The following is a 20005-nucleotide window of genomic DNA, read 5'->3' as shown; positions in this document are numbered from 1 at the left end:
GACAACTCTTCCTGTTTGGAAGAGTGGCTTTGATAGAAAAGGAGTGTGTATAGCCCCTGTCCCCTTCTTCCCTCTGATTCAGGCAAAGCAGAACATGTTCTCAGCTCTCTGCTTCTGTATCGCAGGAGAACAGGCATTTGGGCTTTTGTCCATGTAGAACCATAGACTTTTGAAAGAGAAAAGAGCCTTAGAAATTATTTTGTCCAGTGGTTTTAACATATTTGTCACAATATTCTCTCATTCGTAAGAGTGACTCTGTAGGATTCTCAGTCTTTGAGGATATAGGGAGGTAGTGCTAAAGAAGTCATACATGACATTCTTCAGAGCAGATCACAGGGGCTTTAGTTAATTTTAAAAGATAAGCATTCTCTTGGGTAAGGCATTCCCACATGAGGCAGTAAGACAGCGGTAAAGTAGTCCTTGGAATCCCTTCTGCTCTGGAAATGCTTCCCTCTCCTGCTGTCCCCTTTTCTGTCGCCCCCACGTGCCCCCGCCCAAACTGCCCATAGTCACTCCACAGTAAGCGCTTTGCTTACTCAACTGTGTTGCCCAAAATCCTAGCGTCCATTTCAATTTTGAATTAACAACAAAACCTGAGAAAAAATTAGCGGTGGAAAGTGACGGTACTATGTAAAGAAATTACAGTTGTAATAGAGCCATGTGGGAAAGGTAGGGGAAAGCAGAGGGGAATCTGGAGGGTGCCCTAAAGCCACACGTTTACATCTTGCTAATTTAGGCCAAGTTTACAGAAATGGAAATTGTCTATTTAACTGGCAAGTGAGAATGTACCAACTTGCTTTGTGGAGGTTGTTTTGATGTTCTGAGGAAAGTAAAGCTCCAGAGTGCCAAGGTCAGACATAGGGGAATAGAGACGGCACCCGTAGTCCAGTGGTCTGGTCCCTGATAGTGTTTTCTTTTCTTGAATTCTGTCATGTTAAGAGAAGCCAGTAGTCATGAATGTATTGACAAGCTGAGCTCTACTCTTGGTATTGGCCTCATACAAAATCTTACTAAGATGTTCCAAAATATTTCATTTCAGTCCTGGCTCCTAGCTTCCTTCACTTAACTCTTTTAATATGTTCTCTCCCCTAGCCTCTTTCACATTCTGTCTTATTCAGTCTCAGGAATCTGAGACTTGGCAGCTTAGTGTTAGCTGTGTCCGGGGAGAGGTAATCATACGTGAGAATTAAGGGAAGACAAGACTTTAAAACATACAGTGTAAAGACTTTTTAATCCTATGACCAAAACTAGGCCTATATTCTCCTGAGAAATTATGGGACTCCTGAGGTTTCCTCCTTCAATTCTCGTTTTTTAAAACTTTCATCCAACCTGACCAGGTGGTGGTGCAGTGAATCAAGTGTCGGCCTGGGACGCAGAGGACCCAGGTTCGAAACCCAGGGGTTGCCAGGTTGAGTGCAGGCTCATGCAACTTGAGTGTAGGGTCACTACCTTGAGCCCAAAGGTCACACTGGCTTGAGCAAAGGGTCACTGGCTCAGCTGGAAAATGAGAAAGCAGTCAGTGAACAACTAAGGTGCTGCAACTATGATTTAATGCTTCTCATCTCTCTCCCTTCCTGTCTGTCTGTCCCTGTCTGTGACTCTTTGTTTCTCTCACATAATAAACCAAACTTTCATCCACATATTAAGCACAACCCAACTTGAAATTCTCATATATCAGAAATTGCCATTTGTAATCCTTTTATAATTTAGGCAATATGTTATATTATCTATTATTGTATATGTTATATATTTTTTTTATTTACCATATATTGGGATATATTTAGGCAATGTAGAGGGAAAGAACCATGACTACACAGTCTTCTATCTCTTCAGTATTTTATTAAATAAGATTCTGGAATTCATTAATTGAACCTTAAAAACTATTAGCCAAATTATATGTCCTTAAGGTAAATTACTTCTTTGGTTTCTGCTTCTTTGCTTACTTCCATAATCAGCCTTAAAGCTCTGATGTTAGTTTATACACCTAAATATAAAATATTTTTAAATGATATATGATTGCATATTAAGACAGCATATTAGGTTTCAGCGTTTTGCTATGAGACTAGTTTCAGTGTTTATAGAAACCATGGTGTTTGGGAGTGTGTATGAATGTGTATATATGTGTGTTTGTGTTTTCATCTAATGGCACCATCAGGAAAAAGTATAATTCACCCTTTTCTATTGAAAACATAAAAACAGTTGTCTATTGAAATGAAATGAGTTTGAAGACAAGCAGGGTCCAGAATGAGGATGACTTGACATTCTGAATTATGTAGCTTAGGTTTCATCAGTTCCATATGTAATACTCATTAAAAGGTTTAACAGAGGTGAAGGTGACCAGTTTCATTTTGGACAAGTTAAGTTTGAGGTGTCTGATGGCATCCATGTAGAAATGTTCAGCAGGTAGTTTTCCATAAGTCAGAGAGATTTGGAAATGATCAGCATAGTTGAGAGCAGATGAGATCTGCCAGGGAGAGAAAAGTGCTGAACCAGGACAGAAACCTGGGGTCTCTGGCCTTGAGAAGGGGCAGAAGACCAGGATTCCACAAAAGAGAAGGAGCAGTAGTCACAGTCAGCCACCTTGGTGCAGGCGGCTGCCACTACTGGCCTTGCAGCATTTCGTTAGGGTGAGCAAAGCAGAGGCCAGATTGTATGGAGACGTGCATGGAGAGGCAGGGGAGTGTGGACAGGGGTTGTATATCATTTCTGAGAAGTCTGACTGAGAAAGCTTGCATCCTAGCTCTGCCCCTGACCAGTTTAGTGACGTTTGGCAACTTCCATCTATTTTCTTTGTGTTTAAAATGGGGATCGTATTACCTTAATTCTCTGAGAATTAAAAGAGTTCATATATAATGGCTGAGGTAATGTGTGCGTAGTTTTCATTTGTGTCTGGTAGCAGTGTCTGTGTTTTGTATTCAGATCTTGCTTATCCACACAAACAGCATGCAGCCAAGAGTAAATTGGGATTATAGTACTGGTCTAGTGTTGTTTTATGGACATAATTTCCCACTGGCCAGCCTCCTAATTCCCACACAGAACTAAAAAAAAAGTTCACATATGTAAAGTATATACTTTGAAAAGTACCTCTATATATTATACACATGATAAACATAAGCTGTTTTCATTATTGAGCAAGAGAGGGGCAAGATTAAATATTAGCTAGATGAAGGATTGGGGCTTGAGTTGTTTATGTTCGGTTTAGGGAGGGGAGAGTAAGACAGGTACTTCCTATTAATAATTTAAAACCAGTTTAAATCTGAGACATTAACCTAACTGAACTAAAACAAAAGTCTTGTTTAGAACTTGCAGGCCTTCTAATTCTGGTTTGCTACTACCTCTTCAGGACACAGTGTTAAAGTCACTTTCCATTCCAGTTTCCTAGAGAAGAAAATAACACTTCCTGTTTAGCAGTCTGTCAGAGTTATTGTACAAATAAAACTGATAATCTTGAGTGGTGTTTCTTACTTATCCTTGTAGTTTTTCTCTGAAATCCTGTCAACTCAATTTATGAATTCCTTCATCAGGGTCTCCATAAAAATCTTGTACATCCCTCCTCTGGGTTCTTGTATGGACTTTGTACATATCTCTGTTACAGCATTTAATCACCTTATTGATGGCTTGATATCTTTGACCAGTCTGGGACTTGCCATGCCTCCTTTATCTTTTAAGTACCTGACATATTGTAAACCCTCAAAATGTTCGCTTAAAGTGAATATAAGAAAATGCCTAAGTACATACTTGGTTCATATTTGTGAAACTCTAGTGCTTGCGCATTAGTTGCAGAACCTTGAAAAATATTTTGATATAATTGTTACCTATGTATTGTTATTGTTACTTTTGCTTAATTACTTCATTCTTTAATGCCAAAAAGATGAAGACCCTTCTTTTGACTAAATATCTAGTCAGGATGGACAATATTGTTTTTGTTTTAATCCATTATGAATAATTCTGAAGACTATTTTTAGCTCTTCTTTAAAAGAGTCATCTTTGGAAAGTAAGAATTTGGTAGTAAATGTTTAAAGCAAGATTAGTTAATTAAATATTTTATTTAAATACTTACCAGCAGTAAGTCAGAATTATTGAGATCCTTTTTGTTCTAACGTTTCGAGTTGCTACCACCCACTTTCCAGAAAAGAAATTGCCCATCACTTGAAGAAAGTATTGTTTTGTGGGTCACTGTTTGTGCAAGGTCTAGTGAAAACTTAATCTCACTCTTAGACATGGTCTAAGCTACTGTTTCTTTACTGTCCTATCCTCCAGTTTTTCCCAAATTATACATCTTTTAAAAAATGTCTTTATATGTGTGTTTATATACTTTGTCTGTTAACACAGTGGTATTCATTGAGAGTCACATGTGTAAATATTTGTAACATGTAGTATTCTCCTTTCTTTGTTGAAGCGCTCTCCATCCTGTACTCCAGGTAGCAAAGGCAGACGTGTAAGAGACTATCACACTTTGTGTCCCACCCTGATGCCCTCCACCCCTTACTCTCTTGCCTGTGGTTGCAGAACACGCTGACGTCTCTGTGGTGTATCATTACATTTATTGCATGCTTTGTGCTGCTGCTCCTGCTGTTGCTACCTGCTTTTCTGTATTTTCTTTCTTTTTTCTTTTTCGTTTTTGGCTTTGGCTTTGGCCGCAAAGCTTTAGGAATGTTCATATAAATTTCTATAACCAAATTACTAAAATTATAAGGTATCTTTTTATTTTGATTGCTGGAAAAAGTGATCCTAAAGTATGCTTTCTAAATTGATCACATACAAAGTAAATGAGTTCCTAAATAAGAATCTGATATAAGCAAATGCTTAGAAATTTCTTAGAGATTTTTATTATATAGAAAGAAAATGGTAATTCATATCTTAAAAATTTTTTAAATGATTTGGAGCAAGTTATAGATCTTATTGACTATCATTTTATGTAAATCAGTTCTGGAAAAACCTTAGATTTTTTTTATGTGGTTTAAATATTTTACATTTATATATTCATAGCAGTAATTTTAATAAATCATTTATATTCTGTGATCTGTCCAAGATATAAATAATATTTGTCACATTATATATGCATTGATAACAAATGGTAAAAATCTTCCTGTGCTAAGGCTAGTTCAGTGTTTCTCAACCTGAAGTGGGCCAGCCACACCTCAAGCCTTCAAGATTCTCAGATGCCCAGAGTGGGGAACCACTATTATGGAAAATAGGGAACTATTTATAGAAAGGTCTCAAATATTTCTAAAGCAGCCTCCACCCCAACACCAGTACACATGTATATATACTCCTCAGTGGAGAAGCAGTAGGCTAGCTGACATTGTTGGTCTGATTTTCATATATACTTTGTAAAATAGTAACTTAAAAAGGAAAGTCTGTGATAGATACAGGTTTTTTACTTTCACCTGTCAGATTGGTGACCTCTGGTATTGATTAACACCTTAAATCCAGAATTCTTAGACTTGGAAAAGTCTGGGTCAGGGAAATAGTAGGATGGCCCATAGCTTTCTGCATTCTTATCTTGCTGGTGTGTTGGAGAGTTGGTTGTAAAATAAACACAACTAGCTCTAATATAGCTCATGTTTTCAAAGTCCTGTTTAATAATAAATGTGCGGTTCAAATACCACTGATCAGTGTTCAGTACCAGTGGGGTGACCATTAGAACTGCAAGTTCAGCTGGTAGCTCATTAAATAATGAAGTTTATGAAAAGATTGCTGGTTCAACTCATGTCTCGATTGTTTTGACATTTGTATAGAGATAAAACCTTTGGGTGTTTGAATTTAGCAAATTAATGAATATATGTTAATTATATAACCTCTAAAAGGGAAGACCAGAATGTTGTAAACCCAATCATATTAGGTTCAAATCATCAGCCTGTGAATTAACTAAACATTTAACTGTTTGTTTTTAAATAAAGTTTTAATTTAGAGAGGTTTTGTTTCTCTGTTTATCTTATCTACTTGCCTTTCATACTTTTGGGACCTTGGACACCCAAAAAATTTTGTGAATCTTGAAATAAGGAAAAGATTTTCAGGGAAATAGCTGTTACAAGGTCCCTGCTTCTTGATCTTTTATTTTATCCTTATTTCATAGTATATAATAAGGCACACTTAACCAGAACCTACTGATTTAATTACATATGTGTTTTTTTGTTTGGTTTGGTTTTTTGTTTGTTGGTTGTTTTTGTTATTTTAAATACAGATGAGATAGGCCTGGTAATTTGCTATCCAGATTTCCTTCAATTTTTCCTTGGTTAAATATCTGACAGATGAAAAGCCACCACTGAAAAGTGGAAATGTTTATGAGGAAGATGTATGAAGAGTTACCAGTTTCTTGAGAGTTAATAGAAACATTGCAGTAGAATAGTGAGGAACCTTAGTAGTCCCTGGGAACATCAATGTATTACATAACGTAGGACACATACATGCAGTTACCATTCCTAACAGTGGCCTTGAATCTAATAGTAGCATACAATTCTCTGTTGTATACCATGTTTTTAAACAAGAAAATAGGTAATACTTTTATAAATTTAAAATTATTTAAGTGACTGAAATATATATAAATGACATTTATTTTTATTTCCATTGTACTATAAAGCCTCATTTATAATTTTGAATAATTGTATTCTTCATAAGTAGTGTTATTTAAGCATAGTATAAGAAAGATTTGTTTTTATTAATGCATTATTAATACAGATATTTACAGAGCATTCCATATTGTTTTCATTAATAGTGAGAAATATTGAGAGTCTCATTTTAGATTATTCCTTTACAGTTTGAAGCAGAGAATATAAACAAACATGTGGCTTTTTTTTTCTTTTGTTTTCTAAGAACACTTGTAAAGTCTCCAGAGTAGATATTCAAGTCAACATATTGAAAATAACTTCAGACGTTTTCATAAAGAGAAAAGTTACATTAACTAGTAGTTAACTAGTAAAATAACTAGTAAGACAGCACTTACTAGTCATAACCTTTGTAATTTACTATTTGTTTTAGAATAATAAAATATTATATTTACTGTTGTCCAAGTATATAGTTAGTATTTCTATAATACTGTTCTTTTTATCATAAGCTTAACTAACAGAAATAGTTATATCACTAAAAGTTTGAGGTTATAAAGTGTTTTGAATACAAAAAAATAGATTACTTGCCGCTTTGTTTCCAAAGTACTTGTAGCTAAAGGATAAAGAAAATTGATAAAAATTGAATTTTTTTCTGTTAAATAAAAGTTTTAGGCCCTGGTCGGTTGGCTCAGTGGTAGAGCATCGGCCTGGCGTGCAGAGGTCCCGGGTTCGATTCTCGGCCAGGGCACACAGGAGAAGCGCCCATCTGCTTCTCCACTCCTCCCCCTCTCCTTCCTCTCTGTCTCTCTCTTCCCCTCCTGCAGCCGAGGCTCCATTGGAGCAAAGATGGCCCGGGCGCTGGGGATGGCTCCTTGGCCTCTACCCCAGGTGCTAGAGTGGCTCTGGTCGCAACAGAGTGACGCCCCAGAGGGGCAGAGCATCGCCCCCTGGTGGGCAGAGTGTCGCCCCCTGGTGGGCGTGCCGGGTGAATCCCGGTCGGGCGCATGCGGGAGTCTGTCTGACTGTCTCTCCCCGTTTCTAGCTTCAGAAAAATACAAAAAAAAAAAAAAAAAGGTTTTATATTTACCAACATAAAACATGTTAGATTTAAGCTATTTTAATCTAATCAGATCCATATCAAACCTGGTATCTTTTATTTTAAAGCCAGTTCCTTATGAGAATAGTTTGCTATTTGTATTTATTCAAATCTGTAACTGTTTTTGGAGTAGAGTAGGCCCATAGATACATAGTCAAGATGAGTCGTTTTAGTTATTCTTACTATTTATAAGACCATACTGCATAACTTGCGGAATTCCTGTTTAGTGGGTCATCTCAAAATCAGATCTGATGGGGGGGGGGGTTTCTATTTTACTGCACTACTCTAAAAATCCATGTTGTTGATTAATTATTAGAGAAATACTAATAGATTCAGGAAACATTATGGGCTTTTTACATGATACTGTTATGCATTGTGGACAATATTGCTAATATTCAGTTTTCCTGCTTTTTTTCAAACTGTAAAGCAGTAAGTAAAAATACATTGTCGTATAGTAGATGTTTCTAATGCGAATTCATCAGAACACTTCTTAAAGTATGTTTACATAGAAAAAAAAATTTGTTAACCAAAAAGTAGGAAAAAAATTACATTTATATAAAATTACTTCATACTTATTTTTCTCGGTAGATTACACCTTAGAAATACTGTGTGAATTGCTTATACTATCCAGTTAAAATTTGTTTTCAAGATTACTTTGGATAATATCAATAAACAGTCCAATTAATATAGCTACTTATTGCTTTTTAGTATTATCCCCTTTTTTATCCTTTGCATAATTATAAACCCAATTATTGAATTAAAATTTTCTACTATTGATGTAGATCATATTTATTAGCTTTTCCTGCATTAATTCAAGTCATTGCTTATGTTTATTGCTTACATTAATTTGTTTACATTAATATTTTTATAATTTTTTTAGCTTTTATGGTTTAAATATATTAATGATTATGTTTGTTTTGAGGGTAAAAATAAGTAATGTGCTATTACTTGCTTCGTAGCCATAATATATATGAATTGTATCCAATTATTAAAATCAACTTGAGGTTATCTGTAAATTCTGACATGTAGTCATTGAGTATTATGAAAGTTTAGTAAAATTAATTTCTTTTTAATGGCTAGTGTAAGTCATTAATTAGAAATGTACTTTTTAATTAAACATTTAATTATAGATAAAATTAATAACATCTTGAAAATCAAAGTCCTGTTGGTGATAATTAATACTTTGATAAAGAAAATATGTTAAGTGGTATTGTATTTTTCTTATTCTTACTGTTAAACTTCTTTTGAGATATTATTTATAATGATAGCTATCGAGAAAGGAAGTGAAATATTGTAATTTATTAATCTGATTAGCTATTAGTTTCTAGTAGAATCTTTTTTTTTTTTTTTTTTATAATTTTATTTTTTTAATGGGGCGACATCAATAAATCAGGCTCTCATAAAAAGCCACCATTCACATTCTTTGATCTCAAATGGAATTTTTTTTATTATAATTTTATTCTTTTAATGGGGCGACATCAATAAATCAGGATACATATATTCAAAGATCAACAAGTCCAGGTTATCTTGTCCTTCAACCACGTTGCATACCCATCACCCAAAGTCAGATTGTCCTCCATCACCTTCTATCTAGTTTTCCCCGTGCCCGTCCCCCTCCCCCTTTCCCTCTCCCTTTCCCCCCTCCCCCCGCAACCACCACACTCCCATCAATGTCTCTTAGTTTCACTTTTATGTCCCACCTACGTATGGAATAATGCAGTTCCTGTTTTTTTCTGATTTACTTATTTCACTTCGTATCATGTTATTAAGATCCCACCATTTTGCTGTAAATGATCCGATGTCATCATTTCTTATGGCTGAGGAGTATTCCATAGTGTATATGTGCCACATCTACTTTATCCAGTCATCTATTGACAGGCTTTTTGGTTGTTTCCATGTCCCGGCCACTGTGAACAATGCTGCAATGAACATGGGGCTGCATGTGTCTTTACGTATCAATGTTTCTGAGGTTTTGGGGTATATACCCAGTAGAGGGATTGCTGGGTCATAAGGTAGTTCTATTTTCAGTTTTTTGAGGAACCACCATACTTTCTTCCATAATGGTTGTACTACTTTACATTCCCACCAACAGTGTATGAGGGTTCCTTTTTCTCCACAGCCTCTCCAACATTTGCTATTACCTGTCTTGCTAATAACAGCTAATCTAACAGGTGTGAGGTGGTATCTCATTGTCGTTTTGATTTGCATTTCTCTAATAGCTAAAGAAGATGAGCATCTTTTCATATATCTGTTGGCCATTTGTATTTCTTCCTGGGAGAAGTGTCTATTCATATCCTCTTCCCATTTTTTTATTGGATTGTTTGTTTGTTTGTTGTTGAGTTTTATGAGTTCTTTGTATATTTTGGATATTAGGCCCTTATCTGAGCTGTTGTTTGAAAATATCATTTCCCATTTAGTTGGCTTTCTGTTTATTTTGTTATCAGTTTCTCTTGCTGAGCAAAAACTTCTTAGTCTGATGTAGTCCCATTCATTAATTTTTGCCTTCACTTCTCTTGCCTGTGGAGTCAAATTCATAAAATGCTCTTTAAAACCCAGGTCCATGAGTTGAGTACCTATGTCTTCTTCTATGTACTTAATTGTTTCAGGTCTTATGTTTAGATCTTTGATCCATTTTGAGTTAATTTTTGTACAGGGGGAGAGACTGTAGTCCAGTTTCATTCTTTTGCATGTGGCTTTCCAGTTTTCCCAGCACCATTTATTGAAGAGGCTTTCTTTTCTCCATTGTGTGTTGTTGGCCCCTTTATCAAAAATTATTTGACTATATATATGTGGTTTTATTTCTGGACTTTCTATTCTGTTCCATTGGTCTGATTGTCTATTTTTCTGCCAATACCATGCTGTTTTGATTGTCGTGGCCCTATAATATAGTTTGAAGTCAGGTATTGTAATGCCCCCAGCTTCATTCTTTTTCTTTAGGATTGCTTTGGCTATTCGGGGTTTTTTATAGTTCCATATAAATCTGATGATTTTTTGCTCTATTTCTTTAAAAAACGTCATTGGAAGTTTGATGGGAATTGCATTAAATTTGTATATTGCTTTGGGTAATATAGCCATCTTGATTATATTTATTCTTCCTAGCCAAGAACAAGGTATATTCTTCCATCTCATTATATCTTTTTCGATTTCCCTTAACAATGGTTTATAGTTTTCATTATATAAGTCCTTTACATTCTTTGTTATGTTTATTCCTAAGTATTTTATTTTTTTTGTTGCAATTGTGAAGGGGATTATTCTTTTGAGTTCCTTCTCAGTTGTTTCATTGTTGGCATATAGAAAGGCTATTGACTTCTGTATGTTAATTTTGTATCCTGCGACCTTACTGTATTGGCTTATTGTTTCTAGTAGTCTTTTTGTGGATTCTTTGGGGTTTTCGATGTATAGGATCATATCATCTGCAAAAAGTGATACCTTTACTTCTTCTTTTCCGATATGGATGCCTTTTATTTCTTTGTCTTGTCTGATTGCTCTGGCTAGAACTTCTAGTACTACATTAAATAAGAGTGGAGAGAGTGGACAACCCTGTCTTGTTCCTGATTTAAGGGGGAAAGCCTTCAGTTTAGTGCCATTTAATATGATGTTAGCTGATGGTTTATCATATATGGCCTTTATCATGTTGAGATATTTTCCTTCTATACCCATTTTGTTGAGAGTCTTAAACATAAAATTGTGTCGTATTTTATCGAAAGCCTTTTCTGCGTCTATTGATAAGATCATGTGGTTTTTGTTCTTTGTTTTGTTGATATGGTGTATTACGTTAACCGTTTTACGTATGTTGAATCATCCTTGAGATTCTGGGATGAATCCCACTTGATCATGATGTATTATTTTTTTAATATGTTGTTGTATTCGATTTGCTAGTATTTTGTTTAGTATTTTAGCATCTGTATTCATTAGAGATATTGGTCTGTAGTTTTCTTTTTTTGTGCCATCCTTGCCTGGTTTTGGTATGAGGGTTATGTTGGCCTCATAAAATGTGTTTGGAAGTATTGCTTCTTCTTCAATTTTTTGGAAGAATTTGAGTAGAATAGGAACCAAGTCTTCTTTGAATGTTTGATAAAATTCGCTTGTATAGCCGTCAGGGCCTGGACTTGTATTTTTGGGGAGGTTTTTAATGGTTTTTTCTATTTCTTCTTTACTGATAGGTCTGTTTAGGCTTTCTGCTTCTTCTTGACTCAGTCTAGGAAGGTTGTATTGTTCTAGGAATTTATCCATTTCTTCTAGGTTGTTGAATTTAGTGGCATAAAGTTTTTCATAGTATTCTACAATAATTCTTTGTATATCTACGGTGTCCGTGGTGATTTCTCCTCTTTCATTTTGGATTTTGTTTATATGAGTTCTTTCTCTTTTTTCCTTGGTAAGTCTTGCCAAGGGTTTGTCAATTTTGTTGATCTTTTCAAAGAACCAGCTCCTTGTTCTATTAATTTTTTCTATAGTTTTTCTGTTCTCTAATTCATTTATTTCTGCTCTGATTTTTATTATCTCCTTTCTTCGGCTGGTTTTGGGTTGTCTTTGTTCTTCTTTTTCTAGTTCCTTAAGGTGGGAAGTTAAGTGGTTCACTTGGGCTCTCTCTTGTTTGTTCATATATGCCTGAAGTGATATGAACTTCCCTCTTATTACTGCTTTTGCTGCATCCCATAGATTCTGATATGTCGTATTGTCATTTTCATTAGTCTGTATATATCTTTTGATCTCTGCACTTATTTCTTCTTTGACCCATTCATTTTTTAGAAGTATGTTGTTTAGTTTCCACATTTTTGTGGGATTTTTTCCCTCTTTTTTGCAGTTGAATTCTAGTTTCAAGGCTTTATGATCAGAAAATATGCTTGGTACAACTTCAATTTTTCTGAATTTGCTGATGTTGTTTTTGTGGCCCAACATATGGTCAATTCTTGAGAATGATCCATGTACACTGGAGAAAAATGTATACTCAGTCATTTTGGGATGAAATGTCCTGTAGATGTCTATCATATCCAGGTGCTCTAGTGTTTTGTTTAAGGCCACTATGTCTTTGTTGATTCTCTGTTTGGATGACCGATCTAGAGCCGTCAGCGGTGTATTGAGGTCTCCAAGTATGATTGTGTTTTTGTCTGTTTTTGTTTTAAGATCAATAAGTAGCTGTCTTATATATTTTGGTGCTCCTTGGTTTGGTGCATATATATTAAGAATTGTTATGTCTTCTTGATTCAGTGTCCCCTTAGCCATTATGAAATGGCCATTTTTGTCTCTGAGTACTTTTCCTGTCTTGTAGTCAGCATTATCCGATATGAGTATTGCTACACCTGCTTTTTTTTGGATGTTATTTGCTTGGAGTATTGTTTTCCAGCCTTTCACTTTGAATTTGTTTTTATCCTTGTTACTTAGATGAGTTTCCTGAAGGCAGCATACAGTTGGATTTTCTTTTTTAATCCATTCTGCTACTCTGTGCCTTTTTATTGGTGAGTTTAATCCGTTTACATTTAGTGTAATTATTGATACTTGTGAGTTCCGTATTGCCATTTTATATCTTGCTTTCTGTTAGTTTTGTGTCTTGTTTCATCCTTCTCTTTCGTTTTTCTATTTTTTGTTTTTATTTGGTTGTATTCCATACATCTTTCCTCTGTTGCTATCTTTTTTATCTCATGTGCTTTTGTGGTGGTTTTTTCAATGGTGCATCCCATAGATTCTGATATGTCGTATTGTCATTTTCATTAGTCTGTCTTTTCATTACCTTTGAGTAATGAAAAGAGTCCCTACCCTGTTCATTGTAGCGAACTATTTTGTGAGTACTTTTGCACTCCATCGTCCTTTGCTACTTTTAATCTCCATCTTCTCCCCCTCTTTCTTTTTGTTGTTGTCACAGTTTAAATTTGGTTTTATTGTGTTCTTCTTGGAGCTTTTACTTGTGGCTCTGTTTTGTTTTTTTTTGTTCTTTGTATCTGATTGGAGAACCCCCTTTAGTAATTCCTGGAGTGGGGGTTTTCTGATGATAAATTCCCTCATCTTTTCTGTATCTGTGAATGTTTTTATTTCTCCTTCATATTTGAAGCATAGCTTTGATGGGTATAATATTCGTGGCTGAAAGTTCCTCTCTTTCAGGACTTTAAATATTGGGGTCCACTGTCTTCTAGCTTGTAGAGTTTCTGCTGAGAAATCTGATGATAATCTAATGGGCCTTCCTTTATATGTTGTATTCTTCTTTTCCCTGGCTGCCTTGAGAATTTTTTCTTTGCTGTTGGTTTGTGTCAATTTCATTATGATATGCCTTGGAGTAGGTTTGTTGGGGTTAAGAAAACTCGGAGTTCTGTTTGCTTCTTGAACTTGAGGCTTTAGTTCTTTCCACAGGCTTGGGAAGTTCTCATCTATTATTTGTTTGAGTATGTTCTCCATTCCATTTTCTCTCTCTTCTCCCTCTGTTATACCTATTATTCTTATGTTATTCTTTTTGATGGAGTCAGATAATTCTTGTAGGGCTATCTCATTTTTTTTAATTTTTGAGTCTCTTTCTTCTTCTCTCTGTTGTGCCTCAAGTTGCTTGTCTTCTATTTCACTAATCCTCTCTTCTATCTGACCTGTTCTATTAGCTAAGCTTGTTACTTCGTTTTTCAGCTCGTGAATTGAGTTTTTCATCTCTGTTTGATTTGTTTTTATAGTTTCAATTTCCTTGGACATATATTCTTTGTGTTCGTTGAGTTGTTTTCTGAGCTCCCTAAATTGTCTTACTGTGTTTTCTTGTATATCTCGGAGGATTTTTAGGATTTCTATCTTGAATTCTCTGTCATTTAGCTCCAAGGTTTCCAATATATTAAATTTTTTCTCCATAGATTTTTCCTCATCTAGCTGTGTTACCTCTCTTTCTTTTGTATCCATGATATTCGATTTTCTCTTCTTTAATGGCATCTGAGGGTGGTTTTGTTGATAGTATTAATGAAATTTAATAAAGAATAAAAAGTTAAAAAAATAATAATAAAAAATAAAAAATCGAAGTTTTTTTTTAAAAAAAAATTAATAATGAAATAAAGAAAAATAAAATAAAATAAAAAATTTTTTTTAAAAAGGAAATTATTCCCCCCCTCCTTTTTTCCTCTCCTCTCCTCTCCCCTCTTTCTTGAGAAAATCTTGTGGTGAACTGTGAATTATAACAAACAATGCCTGTGATGGAGGGCCTGAATTGGGGAAAAGTAATAAAGGGGCAAAAAAAAAAAAAAAAAAAAGAAAAGGAAAAAAATAGAAAAACGAGAAAAAGAAAAAAAAAAGAAAAAGAAAAAAAAAGAGCGTATGGACCCACAAAAAGCAAATAAGGAAAAAAATTTGGGTCAAGAATAAAATGATTTGCTTTTAGGTGTTGGTTGTCTAAGAGTTATGATGAGAGGAATAAGAGGAAAACGGAAAAATGGGGAGACAAATTAAAAAATTACTATTGTATTTAGTGGAACAAGACCTAGATAAAATGGAGAGCCAGGGATGGGAGCACTGCTAGTGAGTTAAAAAGGTGAAGTAAAACCCCCCCAAAATGCCACAAACATAAGTTTGAGTCCCAGATAAGCTAATTTGTTTGTTATTGAGGTTTGAATGAGAGGAGATGTAAAGGAGAAAGGAAGAAACTAATATAGAGGGAGAAAAGAAAGAGAGAGAGAGAAAAAAAGAGGGAATCACTAATAGAAGAAAAAAGAAAGGAGAGAGAGAGAGAGAGAGTTAAGGGTTTTGGAGTGCAACCCTCATAGAGAGAAAGGAAGAGAAGAGAAAAGATAATGGGAGATGTAACACTTATGGGTAGTGTAGTTCAAGGAGAGGAGAGAGTAAGACCGGCAGAGAGTTAATCGGCCAAATTGGAGGAGGAAGAAAAGTATCAAGAATGAAGATAAGAGAAACAGACGAACAAATATAATAAAATGGGATAGGTTATAAAGTCTGCAGATTATTCTTGATTTTGAGAGGTTATCTTCTTGCTTTTTCTTTTCTCTCCCTCTTCCTGGTCGGTGACTCTGTACCCCGGGTTCTGCCCCTTTGGCACGCTCAGGTAGAGGTTTGCAGTTGATAAGTCTCTATGGCAATGTCATGTATTGTGCTTTAGTCTCGTTGGCAGTAAAGGCTATTAGCATTTATAGGCTCCGACAGTGAGAGAGTCCGTGTTCCTGGAGCCTTTCTCCTAGTCTTTCCTTCCTCAATTAGTAGCCTGATAATCCAGCTATGGGGTTGCTGCTGCCTCTGCCTGGATAGTAAGAGGCTCAAAGAGCTGGCAACTCCCCACTCTATTTCCACTCAGCACAGGGCTCTGGGTAAGGCTCAGTCAGTCAGAGCTGCTAGCATAATCAGGCGGGCTTTCCGCCCACTCAAAGACCCCTGGTTCTGTCTGCCACTCTGTCCGGTAACACAGGCCGGCGCCCACTTCCGGGCGCTTGGAGGAAACTCTCACTCACTGGCTGAGCGCGCAGACCAGGATATCCGGCCAGCAATCTCACGCTCTGAGTGAAACTCCCAACCGCAGGGAAAAGTTACAGCGTTGGAATTGGCTCTCGCTCCGTCCCCGTGTGCGGCTTTTGCAAGGTGCTTGGGCGGCCCGAGATTCCGCTTTGGCCCACACAAAGGCCCCTGACTCTGCCCCTCTGTGCGATAACACGGGCGCGCACTGCCGAGGCACTCGGAGGAATCTCTCATTCACTATCTGCGCGCGCAAACCCGGATATGAGGCCGGCCACGTTTCCCTCTGAGTGAAACCCCCAGCAGCACGGAAAATTTCACCGTTGGAATTAGTTCTCACTCCCTCCCGTGCGTGGCTTTCCCAGGGCGCTGGGGCTGCCCAGAGACTCTGCCCTCGGCCCACAGAAAGGCCTCTGACCCTGCCTCTCCGTGGGGCAACACGGGCACCCACTCTCGGGGCCTAGGAAGAAATCTCTCGCCCACTAACTGCGCACCAACCAGGAGACCGGGTAAAATGGCCGCCCCGCTTGTCTTTCTTTGTTTGGGTTTGGCGCGAGTGTTAGCTTGTATTGCCCGGGTTGCCACAGGATCAGTTTTTCCTCGGCTTGGATCTCCGTGCCACAGCCTGTTTCAGCCGTTTGTGCCGTGGCCTGAATCTATTCACCCCCTTTGCCCGCCTCAGTTTCTGTATTCACAGTTACCAGAGAAAGCCGCCCTGTTTAGGTTAGTGAGGAAGGCGGAGCATTTCTTACTCCCTATTTCCTTCGGGGTTTGGTTATATATTTAGCCAATTTTTCACTCGACCATACCTTTGGGTGTATTGCGAAGCATCTGGAGGCTCCAAGTATAGGTTTTTCTGTTTCTGGTTGAAGATCTTGTTGAGTTTTGGGGGAGATTTATTGGAATCGTTTCCTACCCCGCCATTACTCTGACGTCATCTCCAGAATCTTTTAAAAAGAAATTCCTTTTAAAGTTTTATATTTAAAACTTTTTTGCCATGAGTTTATTCATTTTTATAAAATTTTCTACCTTGTCTTTGTAAGAAACATACTTTTGGAAAATAAAGTGGTAGTTTTTGAATGTCACTTATATATTCATGTTTTTTTTTAAATCAGAGTATTATAAATGGCATAGTTTAACTTTCTAATATGCTCAATTAATACCATTTCAAAATGTCCTGATGTTTTTACTTACTTACAATTTTTCTCAATTATAAAACTAACTTTATTTTGTTTAATCTTGGGAATTTATTTTTACTTTAAGAGTATTCAGCTCCACCTGACTGGGCGGTTGCACAGTGCATTGGACTGGGATGTGGAGGACCCAGGTTCAAGACCCCGAGGTTGCTGGCTTGAGTGCGGGCTTATCTGGTTTGAGCAAGGCTCACCAGTTTGAGCCTAAGGTCGCTGCTTGAGCAAGGGATCACTCGGTCTGCTGTAATCCCCCAGTCAAGGCACATATAAGAAAGCAATCAATGAACAACAAACAATTGATGTTTCTCATCTCTCTCCCTTCCTGTCTTGTCTGTCCCTATCTGTCCCTCTCTCTGACTCTGTCTTTGTCACAAAAAACAAGAGTATTCAGCTCCAAAAAGCTAGTATGATAATTTTTATTATTCTATTTCAGCATTTTCAAATTTTTCCATCTCATGGTACTTATAGACTAATACTAAGATTCTGTGCCACACCAAAAATAGATTTCTTGCAAATCTGACAAAAGATAGGTTTAGTTTTGATTCATTCACACCAGACGGCTATTGTTGTGTTGGATGTTGTCATTTCTTTTATTTGACAGTCTAAGGGAAAAGAGGTCAGTGCCTCTGACTAAATAGTCAGGTAGTGTGTGTTTAAAAGTTGTAGCATACCAATGTACCATGGCACAATGGTTGAAAATTGGGTTATTTTTTTTTATTATTATTATTATTTTTTTGTATTTTTCTGAAGTTGGAAACGGGGAGGCAGTCAGACAGACTCTCACATGCACCCGACCGGGATCCACCCGGTATGCCTACCAGGGAGCGATGCTCTGCCCATCTGGGACATTGCTCTGTTGCAACCAGAGCCATTCTAGCGCCTGAGGCAGAGACCATGGAGCCATCCTCAGCGCCCAGGCCAACTTTGCTCCAATGGAGCCTTGGCTGCGGGATGGGAAGAGAGAGACAGAGATGAAGGAGGGGGAAGGGTGGAGAAGCAGATGGGCGCTTCTCCTGTGTGCCCTGGCTGGGAATCAAACCCGGAACTCCTGCATGCCAGGCCAATGCTCTACCACTGAGCCAACCAGCCAGGGCCTTTAAATTTTTTTTTCACTTTTGAAATACCAGTTTTTACCTCATTTAGCTAAGAAATTCCTTTTAAAAATCTATTCTCATTTTTACTGTTTTATTTTCATCGATGAGTAAAAACTTGTTAGGAAAAAAATAATTTCATAAATGACAATAATTCTTCAGAGGGGCCAAGAGATACGTGCTGAAAGCCTCAAGAGTTCTTTAAGAGTCACTAATTTGTGTAATTACAGATTAAACTGCAATGGTATATTTTTCCTTTGCCTAATATTACACTCATAATATCATATTTTCATAGGGCCATGAAACATGCCGATTTTAACAACCAACTATGGGACAGAGCAGGGAGATGGGCTGATTTTTGGTTTGATAATTTTTGTGATGGAAACGTGTATTAGCTATTCAGTCCTGTTCACAGCATTATCCTTCACATAGGAACGTCTGATTTTTATGTTTTTCAATTAGGCTGTGGGCTAAATAAAGGCTTTTGTGTGGCAGATCAGAAACTTAAATTTTCTCACAATGACCCAGTTTTTCGCACCTAACAGATCCCCTTCTTGCATACTTCTTTAAAACTTTATGAGATAGTTAAGTCCATTTTAAATTCTTATTAGTGTAAAATGTATCAATACTACTTTGCTTATCAATTCCATTTTAATTGAACTTCTTTTCCCATGGACACTTATTCAGCTTACAATTTATATAATCTTATGGAAACTAGAAGGAGAAGAGTTTTAGCAGATAAAAGACATTTCTGCCTTATTCCCAAATCAGGATCATATTTCAGATTACTAATTTAAATTGATTACCTCCTCCAAGATTGTCTCTTGAGTAAGATTATGAACTTGGTGAAATTTGTTCTGAGTCCCATTTTCTTCTTTCTTTTATTCTCCTATTCCTGGTCCATGTTCATTGTCAGGAAGGAGATAATATAACTCAGCCCAGTGGCCACTCAGTTGCTGTGTGCACTGTGGAGGTAGGTGCCTCAGGTCCAACAGAAAGAGCCCTGCATTTAAAGTCAAGAGATGGGACTCGGGCCTGCTGCCCACTTCCTAAGGTGTACTGGTTTAAGAAATTAGCCACGTTGCACACATAGAGCTCATATACAGCTGACATGCTTCAGTTAGGTAGATCCAGTTTTCAAAATATTGAAATACTGTGCTAGTTCTTGGTAAGTAGCTGTTGTTCCATGTCTTCTAGGTGTCCTCACTGAGACTCTTTTTCCTCCCCATTCTTCCCAACTCCAATAACTGCAGATTAAAGGCCTGGTGGGTGACCATGTAAGCCAGCCCTACCAAAGTCTTACCTGGTAGATGGCCAGAATACCTGGCCAGGCCACACCCTGGGAGGCCATAGGTGGCACCAGCAGGGGGCTACTTCAGTGTCTGCCAGCCCACTAGCCAGTCCCTAAAACAGTGACTATGATCATAAGAAAGAAAAAGAAAAAATCACTTTAAATACATATTTAAAATGCTTAAGCTGATGTTCTTTTCATTGACTTGTACCTTCTGATCCGAGCTGTTCTTGGTGTACAATATATGTGAAACAAAGTCTCTAACCTGCTTTCCAGATTATTATTGCCTTTTATTTTAAAAACCCAACCCTAGTAATTTTGAAAATTGCCAAACAGAATCAACCATTGTGCATAAGATAATTTATGCT

The 20005-nt window shown here is 36.9% G+C and overlaps 1 protein-coding gene and 1 non-coding gene across 9 annotated transcripts in view; both read left to right on the top strand.

The window, feature by feature from the left end:
* CDC42BPA (CDC42 binding protein kinase alpha) overlaps positions 1 to 20005 on the top strand; it is a 230502-nt gene that overhangs the window by 162804 nt on the left and 47693 nt on the right. For 2 of the 8 annotated variants that reach the window (XM_066381657.1, XM_066381650.1), the window contains exon 23: positions 4397 to 4438. The exons of the other annotated variants lie outside the window; for them this stretch is intronic. In XM_066381657.1, the coding sequence (XP_066237754.1) occupies positions 4397 to 4438 (42 nt within the window). The remainder of the gene's footprint in view (positions 1 to 4396; positions 4439 to 20005) is intronic. 8 annotated transcript variants of the gene reach the window in all.
* LOC136389802 (small nucleolar RNA SNORA23) lies at positions 2859 to 3038 on the top strand. The gene has a single exon (XR_010748374.1). It is a non-coding gene; the product is annotated as a small nucleolar RNA SNORA23 (small nucleolar RNA).

The sequence above is a fragment of the Saccopteryx leptura genome, chromosome 1 (assembly GCF_036850995.1).
Source record: "Saccopteryx leptura isolate mSacLep1 chromosome 1, mSacLep1_pri_phased_curated, whole genome shotgun sequence".
Lineage (NCBI taxonomy): Eukaryota > Metazoa > Chordata > Mammalia > Chiroptera > Emballonuridae > Saccopteryx > Saccopteryx leptura.
This window is presented reverse-complemented; position numbering and strand designations above follow the sequence as displayed.